Source organism: Rattus norvegicus, chromosome 8 (assembly GCF_036323735.1).
Source record: "Rattus norvegicus strain BN/NHsdMcwi chromosome 8, GRCr8, whole genome shotgun sequence".
NCBI lineage: Eukaryota > Metazoa > Chordata > Mammalia > Rodentia > Muridae > Rattus > Rattus norvegicus.
Window position 1 is genome coordinate 25,073,509 of NC_086026.1, and position 12,605 is coordinate 25,086,113.

At 34.7% G+C, this 12,605-nt stretch overlaps 1 protein-coding gene across 1 annotated transcript; it reads right to left on the reverse strand.

The window, feature by feature from the left end:
• Positions 1 to 11,184: 11,184 nt before the first annotated feature.
• Or7g23c (olfactory receptor family 7 subfamily G member 23C) lies at positions 11,185 to 12,123 on the reverse strand. Its single transcript, NM_001000878.1, has one exon. The coding sequence runs from the start codon at positions 12,121 to 12,123 to the stop codon at positions 11,185 to 11,187; it is 939 nt and encodes a 312-aa protein (NP_001000878.1).
• Positions 12,124 to 12,605: the final 482 nt, after the last annotated feature.

Genomic DNA, 12,605 nt, shown 5'->3' on the forward strand with positions numbered 1-12,605 from the left:
CCAATGAAAAATCCATCAGGAGACAGTCTCAATTCTGAACATCTACTCCCAAAATGCAAGGGTACCCATATTTGTAAAACAAATGTTCTAAAGCTCAAAACATACTTTGAACCTCACAGGATAAAAGTGGGAGATTTCAACACTCCACTCTCACCAAAGGACAGATCACAGAAACAGAAATTTTAAAAAAAATTAACTGAACAGATGTTCTGAAACAAATGGTTTTATCATATATCTGCAGAACATTTCACCCTAAAACAAAACAATATAAATTCTTCTGAGCACCTCATTGTACCTTCTCCAAAACAGACCATAGGTTCAGGCAAAAAACAAACATTGGCAGACACAACAAGTTTGAAATAATTCGATGCATTCTATTTACACTATAGATTAAGTCTAGTCTTCAATAACAACAAAAAGAAAAAAAAAGCCCACATGCTCATGGAAACTGAATAACTCTTTACTAAATGTAACTTGGTCAGGGAAAAACTAAAGAAAGGAAGTTTTTCTAGAATTGAACGAAAATGAAAACACAGCATACCTAGATTTACCAAAAATAATGAAGGCACTGCTACATGACAATTACATAGCACTAAGTACCCTCATACAAAAATGGAAGGACCATGAAAATTTGCCTGGTTTCTGGTTAAGCTAAAGCTCAAAATCCTGGAGACCATGAAGGGAGAGTAGAAGTTTTGCCTGATTTCCAGCAAAACGAGGCCCCTGTCATTAGTTGAAGTCTCCTATAGATTTGTAACCATTATAAGGGCAATGCCCCAAATCCCTGCACATGTAGAAGACATGTATGCTCAAGACAGATCTCCATTTAAAGAAGGTACATAACGACTTGGAGGGCTTAACCAATAAGCTTTCCTTCCCAGAAACTCCTCCCTGCAAAAGGTATTTGACCCCAGGACTACCATGAGAAGGGGGCTATGGTTTTACTCATCCACTTTCCACCATGGCAATAAATGTCCTAAAACTATGTACTGCCTCTTTTCACATCACCACCACCACCACCACCACCACCACCACCACCACCACCATCATCATCATCATCATCATCATCATCATCATCATCATAATCATCATCATCAACAACAACAACAACAACAACAACAACAACAACAACAACAACAGTAAAAACCTGGAACATCTATCTAAACAGCCACATAACTACTAAGGGAATAGAAGCAATCATTAAAATCTCCCAAACAAAAAGCCTAGGTCCAGATAATTTGAGTGCAGAATTTTATCAGATCTTCAATCAAGACATAATACCAGTATTTATTCAACTATTCCATAAAATAGAAACAGAGGAAATATTATCTAATTCATTCTGTAGAGCCACAATTATGCTGATACCAAACCACACAAAGACCCAACACAGAAACAGAACTTCAGATCAATTTAAGTTATGAGTATTGATATGAAATTACTGCATGAATTTCTTCCGAACTGAAGTCAAAATTATCTAAATAATAATTCACCATAATCGAGTAAGCTTCAATCCATTGAAGCAGAGATGTTTCAATATACAGAAATCCATCTACGTAATCCACTACAAAAGCAAACTCAATGGAAAAAATTGAATGGTCATCTCTTTAGATGTTGATAAAGGTGTTGGACAAAAGATGTTGGACAAAATACAACACCACTTCATATTAAAAGTCTTAGAATGTTCAGAAATTCAAGCCACATATCTAAGCATAATAAGAGCAATGTACAACAAATCAACAGCCAATACCAAATTAAATGGAGAGATATATGAAGAAATCCCACTAAAATCTGGGAAAAGACAAGGCTACCCATTCACTCCCTACTTATTCAATATAGTATGCAAAGTTCTAGCCAGAGCAATTAGACAAAAAAAGGTAAAATATGATACAAATTTGAAAACAAGAATTTAAGGTATCATTATCTGCTGAGGATATGATTGTATATAAGCATACTACAAGAGAACTACCTCAGTGATAAACAACTTCAGAAAAGTGGCTGGATATAAAATTAAATCAAAGAAATCAGTAGCCTTCCTCTATGCAAAGGATAAATGGGTGGAGAAAGAAATTAGGGAAACAATATCCTTAACAATAGTCACAAATAATATAAAATACCTTGGTGCAACTCTAACCAAGCAAGTGAAAGATTCACATGACATGAACTTCAAGTCTCCAAAGAAATAATTCTAAGAAGACCTCAGATGATGGAGAATCTCCCATGCTCATGGCAGTAGGATAAACATAGTAGAAATGGCATTTTACCAAAAGCAATCTACAGATTCAATGCAAGCTCCAACAAAATTACAACTCTATTCTTCACAGAGATTGAAAGAGCAGTTCTCAACTTCATCTGGAATAACAAAATTGCCCAGGTAGTGAAAATATTTCTCAACAATATGAGAACTTCTGGGGGAATCATCATCCCTTAACTCAAGTTGTACTATAGTAATAGTGATGAAAACAACATAGTACTGTTGAACAGACAGAAAGATAGATCAATATATATTAATTGAAGGCTCAGAAATAAACCCACAAACCTATGGTCAAATGATCTTTGTCAAAGATCAGTGGAAAAAATAATCATTTCCAACACATGGTGGTGGGCTAACTGATAGCCTAAATATAGAAGAATGAAACAAGATCAATATTTTTCAACTGAAACAAAACTCAAGTCCAAGTCAATCAAGGGCCTACAAATAAAACCAGACACACCAAACCTAATAGAAAGGAAATGGAGAAAGAGCCCCGACCACATCAGCCCAATGGCCATTTTCCTAACCAGAACACCAATGGGTCAGGCTCTAACACCAACAACTGAAAAATGGGACCTCAGGAAACTGAGAGTCTTCTATATGCCACCAGACACTATAAATAGGACAAAATGACAACCTATAAATTGGGAAATGGTCGTACCAGCTGTATATTTGATAGAGGGCTAATATCAAAAATATACAAAGAACTCAGAAGGTAGACTCCAGAAATCTTAAATCTGTAGATCGCTTTTGGTAAAATTAAAAAGTGGGAAATAGATCTAAAAATTGAATTCTCTATTAAGGAATCTTGAATGGCCAAGAACCATCTAAAGAGATGTTTAAATCCTTAGTCATCAGGGAAATGCAAATCAAGACAACCCTGAGATTCCACCTCATACCAGTCAAAATGGCTAAGACCCACAAAAACTCAGGTGACAGTAGATGCTGGTTAGGGTGTGGAAAAAAAGGAGCATTTCTTAATTACTGCTGGGATTGAAAGCTGATATAACTACTTTGAAAATCAATCTGATAATTCTCCAGAAAATTGAAAATTGTTCTATCTAAAGACCCTGGTATACTATTACTGGGAATATACCCAAAAGATGTACTACCATGGACTAAGCCTGGTCACCATGGACCAAGCCTGGTCTTCAATAACAACAAAAATGACAGAAAACCTCCATACACATGGAAGGTGAACAATGCTCTACTCAATGATAAATTGGTCAAGGAAAAAATAAAGGAAGAAATTAAAGATGTTTTAGAATTTAATAAAAATGAAGACACAATATAGCCAAAGGTAGGGAATGAAAGCAGGGATAGGAGGAAAAGTCATAGTACTGAGTGCCTCCAAAAAGAAACTGGAGAGAGTATACATGAGCAGCTTTACCGCACAGCTCTAGAAATAAAAGAAGCAAATACATCCAAGCAGAGCACATAGCAGGAAGTAATCAAATTCAGCATTGAAATCAACCAAGTAAAAACAAAAAGAACTATACCAAGACTCAACAAATGCAGGAGATTATTCTTAGAAAAATTCAACAAGGTATTAAACTCTGAAACAGACTAACCAGAGGGCATAGAGAGAGTATCCAAATTAGCAAAATCAGACAGGAACAGGGAGATATAACAAGAGAAATTGAGAAAATCTAAATGAAATGCTATTGTTGTTAAAAACTTATCTTCAAACAAATACACAGTAATAAGTGACAACATAATATGCACCAAGTTTAGTAACCCCAACTAAAATAAATTTAACAATATTTCACATAGATTAAATGAACTGTTATTTCTATATCCTGTGTTAATTCATAGCATAAGTTAAACTCTGCCAATATTTCTTTCCAGAATTACTAGGAAAAGAGAGGAAGAACAATAAGTTGGATTCAATTTCTTTCTTCAGAAGCTTCAAGTTCTTGTCATACAGATCTTTCACTCGCTTGGTTAGAATCACCCGAAATAATTTTATATTATTTATGACTATTGTGAAGGGTGTCATTTCCCTAATTACTTTCTTCTTTATTGGATTTTTAAAATTTACATTTCAAATGTCATTCTCTTTCTTGTTTACAGTCCATAAATTCCTATTTGATCCTCCCTCCCCCTGCTTTTATGAGAGTCCTCCATCATCCCCACCCCTTCCTGTCTCCTCACTATGACATTCACCTACAGGTTGTGGGGGGTTGAGTTGAACCTTGGTAGGACCAAGGGCTCTTCCTCCCATTGATGCCCAACAAGGTCTTCCCCTGCTACATAAGCAGCTGGAGCCATGAGTCTGTCCATGTGTAATATGGATGATGATTTAGTCCCTGGGAGCTCTGATTGGTTGGTTTTACTGTGCTTATGGGGTTGCAAAGCCCTTCAGCTCCTGTTCTCAGTTCAATGGTTGGCTGCAAGTATTTGCCTCTGCATTCATCATGTTCTGGCAGATGTTCTCAGAAACAGCTATATCAGTCTCCTGTCAGCATGCACTTCTTGTCATCAACAATATTGTCTGGGTTTCGTGGCTGTATATGGGCTGGATGTCCAGGTAGGTCAATCTCTGGAAGGCCTTTCCTTCAGTATCTGCTCCAAGCATTGTCTCTGTACTTCCTCCTATGAACATTTTTTAAAAGTTCCCCCTTCTAAGAAGACCTGAAACATTTTGCACTTTGGTCATGCATCTTCTTGAACTTCACATGGTTTGTTGATTTTACCTTGGGTAATTCAAGCGTTTGGGCTATTATCTATTTATCAATTAGTACATACCGTGTGTGTGTGTGTGTGTGTGTGTGTGTGTGTGTGTGTGTGTGTTTCCTTTATTTTCTTTTTTTCTTTTTCTTTTTTTTTTTTGTTTTTGTGATTGTTACCTCACTCAGGGTATTTTCTCAGCCTGTTTCTCCTTTGAGTAGAGAAAGTCTAAGTGGATCTGTGCCCTTCACATAAAACCAGATATACCAAAACTAATAGAAGGGAATGTGGTGAGGAGCCTCAAATACATAGCCACAGGGGAAACTTTTCTCTACAGAACACCAATTGCTTATTCTCCAAGAACAAGAATCGACAAATGGGACCTCATAAATTACAAAGGAAAAGGACACTGCCAATTGGACAAAAAGGCAACCAACAGATTGGGAAAAAAATCTTTACCAATCCTACCTTTGATAGAGGGCTAATATCTAATATATACATGAGCTCATGAAGTTAGACTCTAGAAAAATCAAATAACCCTTTTAAAAAATGGGCGCCAGGGATTGGGGATTAAGCTAAGTGGTAGAGTGCTTGCCTAGCAAGCACAAGGCCCTGGGCTCGGTCCCCAGCTCCGAAAAAAAGAAAAGGAAAAAAAAAAAAAAAAACAACCAACCAACCAACCAAACAAACAAAAAACAAAAAACAAAAAACGGGCTACAGAGCAAAACAAAGAATTTTCAGTTGAGGAATATCGAATAGCCACAAAGCACCTAAAGAAATGTTCAACAACCTTAGTCATCAGGGAAATGCAAATCAAAATAACCCTGAAATTCCACGTCATACCAATGATAATGGCTAAGACCAAAAACTCAGGTGACAGCAGTTGCTGATAAGGATGTTGAGAAAGATGAACACTCCTCTGTTTTTGGTGGGATTGCAAGCTTGAATAACTACTCTGAAAATCATTCTGCTGGTTCTTCAGAAAATTGGACATAATGCTACCTGAGGACCCACCTATATACTCAAAAATGGGCATATACGCAAAAAATATGCAAAAAATGTTTCAAAATATAACAAGGACATATGCTTCACTATGTTCATAGCAACTTTATTCATAAGTGCCAGAAGCTGGAAAGAATACGGATTTCCTTTAACAGAGGAATGGATACAGAAAATGTGGTATATTTACAGAATGGTGTCCTACTCAGCTATTAGCAACAATGACTACAGGAAATATTTATGCAAATGGATGGAACTTGAAAATATCATCCTGAGAGAGTCAATCCAGTCAGAAAATAACACATATTTTATGCATTCACGGATTAAGTGGATATTAGCTCAAAAAAAAAAAAAAGGAACGCCAAAGATTCCATTCTCAGACCATATGAAGCTCAAAAATAAGGAAGACCAAAATGTGTACACAACAGTTATTTTTAGAAGGGTGAACAAAATACTTGAGAAAGGAAATATAGGACAATTACTAGGGCAGAAACTGATCAAAAGGCCATCCAATGACTATCCCATCTAGAGATGCATTCGATATGCAGCCACCAAATATAGTCATTATTACTGATGCCAATAATTGCTTGCTTACAGGAACCTGATATGCATGTATCCTGACAGGCTCTGCCAGAGCCTTACTGATACAGATTATGATGCTTCCATCTAACCATCATATTGAGCATGGGGACCCCAATGGAGGAGTTAGAGAAATGAATAATGGAGCTGAAGGAGTTTGCAACCACATAGAATAAACAAAAACATCAACTGAGATCCCCTAGAGCTCCCAAGGACTAAACCATGAAATTAAAGGGTACACATTGTGGAACCCATTGGTCCAGCCACATATTTAGTAGAGGATAGCATTTTCTGGTATCAATAGGAGGAGAAGCCCTTGGTGCTGTGTAGGCTCTTTTCCCCAATGTAAGGGAATTCCAGGGGTTGAGATGTGAATGGGTGTGTGGAAAAGGGAGCATCCACATAGAAGCAGGGGGAGGGGAATTGGAGGCAGGGAACATGGAAATTCCATTATTATTATTATTATTATTATTATTATTATTAGTAGTAGTAGTAGTAGTAGTAGTAGTAGTAGTAATGGTATTTCCCAGGCAAATAAACTTAAACAGGCCAGACAGGACCCATTGAAAAGAGTTCTTTATAAATGTTATAATGATGCTGAAGTGAAGCTCTTCACACTTGATGACTTCTGGCAATTAGTAGGGGAAGAACTTTGTTATTTCTAATGAGCTGGTAACTGGCAGTTTTACTATGCTCTAATAAGTATATGAGGAACACAAATTGAACGTGGGGAGGGCACAATGTTAGGGTCTTTCAGTTTAGAAGAATAAGAAGCAAGTATAATTTGGATGTATTTCATGAAAATCTGAAATAATTACAAAAAGTATTGTTTGCAAAAGTATTGAATAATCACATCAATTCTTTCTTCCTTAAAGAGCTTCCCATTTTATCATGTTGTAAATACCTTTATAAAAGCAAAATAAAACAAAACAAAACTTTATATGTACTTCTTTATCTGAGACTTTAACTCTTTTTCCCCCTTTCTTTTCTTGGTGTTTACTTTTCTCACTTCTGTCACATTGAAAGTTAATTTTCATTGGGGTATAGTGAGAGTGCCTTTATATTGTCATTAATTTGGGCTACATATTTCTCTTTGTGTATTTTGAATCTGGCATCCTAATATTCTACAAGCCTGTCATGATTTTGAGGACCCCTATTTCTAGTCAATGACTTTTCACAGAAGGACACTCTTGACATTCCCTTTTCCATCTCTTGAGTTAACATATACTCATGGTCAAACCTATCTTTAAATACAGTTTAATCAGAAATAAAATAAGCATAACTTTCAATATATAGGATGTACATATTCAGTTAAATGTAACAAGATGCCATAAATATGTTATTATTTAAAAAGTTACCTGTAAATGCCTAATGGAATTTAACAAGACATGATATCAAACCTACTTCTAAAATATTTTCTATTATTAGATTGAAATAAATGTTTTATTTTTAATAGCAGGGTTTTTACATGCATATATATGCTTTGATTAAAGCCACCCAGATTAATTCCAGTCCTCTCCCCCCCATCACTCCATCACTTTCTTGTGTCTAGGGTGTGTATTCTTTTTTAAACAAAACTGTCTACTTAGTGGTCTCCTGCACATCCATAATATACTGGTTCATTGATACCCAGTGCAATCAATCACATTTTAAAAATCAAAACTAGATATGTTAATAGAAAACCCTGCTCACCAAGTCTAGTACAGGGATTTTATGGCAATTATTTCAGAATTAGGCATTATTGTAGCAAAGGAAAGGGATTCAATAATGTCTTTTTATTGGATATTTTATTTATTTACATTTCAAATGTTATTATCTTTCCCAGTTTTCACTCCAAAATCCCTCTATCCCATTCCCTTCCCATGCTTCTATGAGGGTGATGATCCAGCCCCCTACCCACTCCCACTGCACTGCCTAGCATTCCTCTGTCCTGGGGCATCGTGCCTTCACAGGATCCTATTTAATTTCCTATCTACATTTTTCCTAAACTCATTTCAGCTATCGAGAAAATCAGATATAAATAGAAGAGACTTAATGGAGAATCAAAGAATAATTAACTATTTTCTGCTATAGATCTTTTTCTATCCTGTATTCTGGAAAAAGGTGTTCAATTTTAACTCACTAATGCAAAGGGTGATTTATCATTTTGTTCTGAGAGCAATTGCATTGTTTCTTTTAAAGAACTTTGAATCTAAACTAGCTGATATTTGTAAGGAAGAAAATGTAATTGTTGAGGATATATTATTCTGGATATTCTTATTATGACAGATTATCAGTACACATCTACCAAGATGCTCAGAATCTGAAATATATGTTGCAACTCTTTGATCACCAATAGTACTATCACAAAAATGCAGGTTTGTGTCAGTGGTATTCATTCCATTTACAGGTTATCAACTGTAACTACGTTTTCAAAATCAATAGAGAAAACATAACTCCACAACAACTTTTATCATGTATTCAGTATTTTAAAGGTAATCAAACATCCATTTTCAAACAAAGTGCCCATATGGATACTGAAAAAGCAATGTGACTGAATCATAAGCATAGCAAAGAATATCCTGTCTAAGAATCTTAAAAAATATATATATTTATTAAATACTTTATATGGATATTATTTGTGGCTAATAAAATTAAATTATTGTTAAAACAATAGTGACAGAAGGAACATAATAAATACTAGAAAGAAAATGCTGATGGCCCAAATCTGAAATTCATCTTCATGACTATTGTAAAGTAAGATTTTCTTCCTGTCTTCTCATTTTTGACCTTAATACATGAAATAATATTAAAATAGTTCTTCTAGTTACACAAAACTGAAAAAATGCCTCTCTTCATTTATTGGTTCTGCAAAATCTAATACTCAATGTTTACCACATCTTATAATTCCATCTAAATGACAGAAAAACTAGAAATGTATTTAAGTCTACCAGTTGCTACAGTGCAGAGATGTAGCACAGTTATTGCATCAAAGTCCAACATGACTATTGAAAAAAAAAGAACCAAAGGGATACAACATTCTGTATTATATTTAACTTTATATCTTCCTTTCCCCAAAACTCATAGCAGTTTTGAGTAGATTTGAACGACTATGAACTATAACCTGCCATATGCCTTACTTTCTATGTATTTGAAAAGAAAAACATGTACAACTTTAATTCAGAATTTAAAAAATAATTTATATTTTATAAATGATGTCACTTTCACTGTTTAGTCTCAAGTACCATGTATCTAAACTGTATTTTTAAAGTGAAGTAAATTTTATTAATGCTAATTACTGATAGACTGTCTCAAAACTGTTGGCAGCCGATAATGTCAAAGAGAAAATTACTATTTATTGTACTTCAGACTTCACCTTAGGTTATTTAACAAGTAGCTCATATAAATTGATCATCTCATTTATTCTAATGTAAATTTCATCAAGTGGCCCTTTACACCTTCTTTAGTTCGAATACCTTTTCTTTCAACCATTTCTGGCTGGCAAAATCTCCCATACCTGATTTTTTTCTCAGAGTTCTTATCTCTTCCTTGATGTCCTACTTTCTCTCCCGGACTTGCTATAAGCAATTAGATGTTTATTAAACCATTCAGAAGTTGACAAAAATGTTTATGAAACACTGTGACAGGGACATAAAAATTATAATATCAAAGTCCACACAATATTCAGCATCCTGCTGGAACAGAAATCAATACTTGAATAATGCAAAATCATGTGTACACAATACACAAATAAATTTACCAACAATAATATTTAATATAATACATATTCTGATTATGATATAAAGAATAATTATCAGTAATAACTATTTTGTTGATCAGAATCTAAAACAGTATTTCAGTTCTCCAGCAGTAAAAATTTTATCATATAGATGGGCTTTTGTTGCAGTCATATCTATCTGGTCTAGACTTTATCAACAGTACCTACTTTTGAGAAATTACTAAAGAAAGCACGACATGATGACACCTGTAATTTTAGGGTTTCTTTATGTATACTGTGGATAAATTATGTTTTAAAATCTAAATTTGATTGATAAATATTAGTCAAGACAATAACTTCATTAAGTGTAGTATGCCAAGTACTCACACATTGCAGTCATTATAAAGATTACAGGAATCTGGAGAACTTCAGCTCATTATGAATTTCTCTAAAATGACACATACATCACACAAGATAAGTGATTCTATAAACAATTGGATTCAACAATAGAAAAACAATACTATGCATCATGGAAATAATTGCATTATTTCTGATAGAGTCTCTCAAGGCACAGGTAATATGTACCCAAAACCACACATTTAACAAGTTACTTAGAATCTAAGAAACAAATTTCAATCCTCTGGTAAGCAATAATACTATCACATGGATGCATTTTGGCTCAGTGTTACACTTACTTTGTATAGTTTACCAACAGTAACTAATTTTAAGAAAACAACAGAGAAGAAATAACAGCATCACATCTGTAGCTTTACTGTATGCCTCTGTGAATTATGGATAAAGCAAAATCTATAAGAACTAAAATAAAATATGGGGATATATCTGGAAAATATCTGAAAGCAAATCATATATAAGTTGATGTATACCAAGTATACATTAGTATCATTTTAGTGAGTACAGGAAAGTGAAGAGTTAAGATTATTCTTAATTGGACTCTCTCTGCAATGGCACAGCTTTAACACATATTATATCACACAAGATAAATGAGTCTACCAACAAGTGTCCTCAAGGCTTTCTTCATTTCTCTATTTCTTAGACTGTAGATAAATGGGTTGAGTAAAGGAGGAACTACACTGTACATCATGGAAGCCATTGCTGTGTTTCTAAGAGAATCCTGTAAAGCTGAACTGATGTAAACACCAAAACCCGTCCCATAGAACAAGGAAACAACAGATAGATGTGATGCACAAGTAGAGAAAGCTCTATGCTTCCCTCCAGAAGATGGCATTCTCAAGACTCTTGATACAATGTAAATATACGAAAAAACAATTCCACAGACAGGACCACCCCCAAAGACAAAAGCTGCAACAAATATTAAAAAATTATTGAGAAATGTATCAGAACAGGCAAGTTTTATAATCTGAGCCAGCTCACAGAAAAAGTGTGGGATTTCTAATTCTGTGCAGAAGGAAAGCTTCAAAATCATTAGACTGTGGAGTAGAGCATCTGTGATGCTAAAGAAAAGGGAAAATAGAATCATCAGGACACAGAAAATAGGGTTCATGATGACTGTGTACCTCAGGGGTTTGCAAATGGCTACATAGCGATCATAGGCCATCACTGCCAGGAGAAAATTTTCCATACCACAAAAAATTGAAACAAAGCAGATTTGTGATAGACATTCTATGTAACTTATGCTGTCGTCATGGGCTTGGATATTCACCAGCATTTTTGGGATTGTGACTGTACTGTAACAGATGTCATTAATGGAAAGAATAGAGAGGAAGAGGTACATGGGAGTGTGCAGTTGTGACCCAGAGCTGATAGCCAAGATGATAACCAGGTTTCCCAGAACTGTAATCAGATACATGGAGAGAAACATGAAGAAGATGAGAGGCAGCAGTTTGTGATTGTCTGTCAGTCCAAGCAGATGGAATTCTGAAACTGCTGTTTGGTTTTTCAGGTCCATATTTTTGGTCTAAACTTTGAAAGGGAGAAAGTAAAAAGAAAATGGAATTCATGAGCGCCTATGTCAGAATCACTTACCTACCTGCCAGAATGGCTTTAGAATAGCATTGCTTATAATAATTATACTGATATAGACCTATATCATATTTTAAACACAGTTTATGTACAATAGTTGGTCAAAGTACTTAAAGTACTCTGATAACTCTCCACAGTGTGAAAATTTAGGAGAATTCTTTAATATTTGAAGAGAAATATTTATTGAGAATTATATTATTTTTCAATGGAATAAAATCACACCTGCTATTGTCCAGATTTTGAAACCTGTAAATAAAACTTTGGTTAAATTCATGTTATTATTTGATGGACAAGAGACAATTCAAGAGGATCTCTTTTCATCATTCACTTTTCTTTTTTTAAGTTTGTATTCTTGTTCTTTCAGGATGAAATTTTAATAATTTATTCCCTTTAGTTTTTTTTTTATTT

What these genes read in the sequence shown, in the direction of transcription:
- Or7g23c (NM_001000878.1), bottom strand. Translation starts at nt 12,123, where the DNA reads ATGGACCTGAAAAACCAAACAGCAGTTTCAGAATTCCATCTGCTTGGA.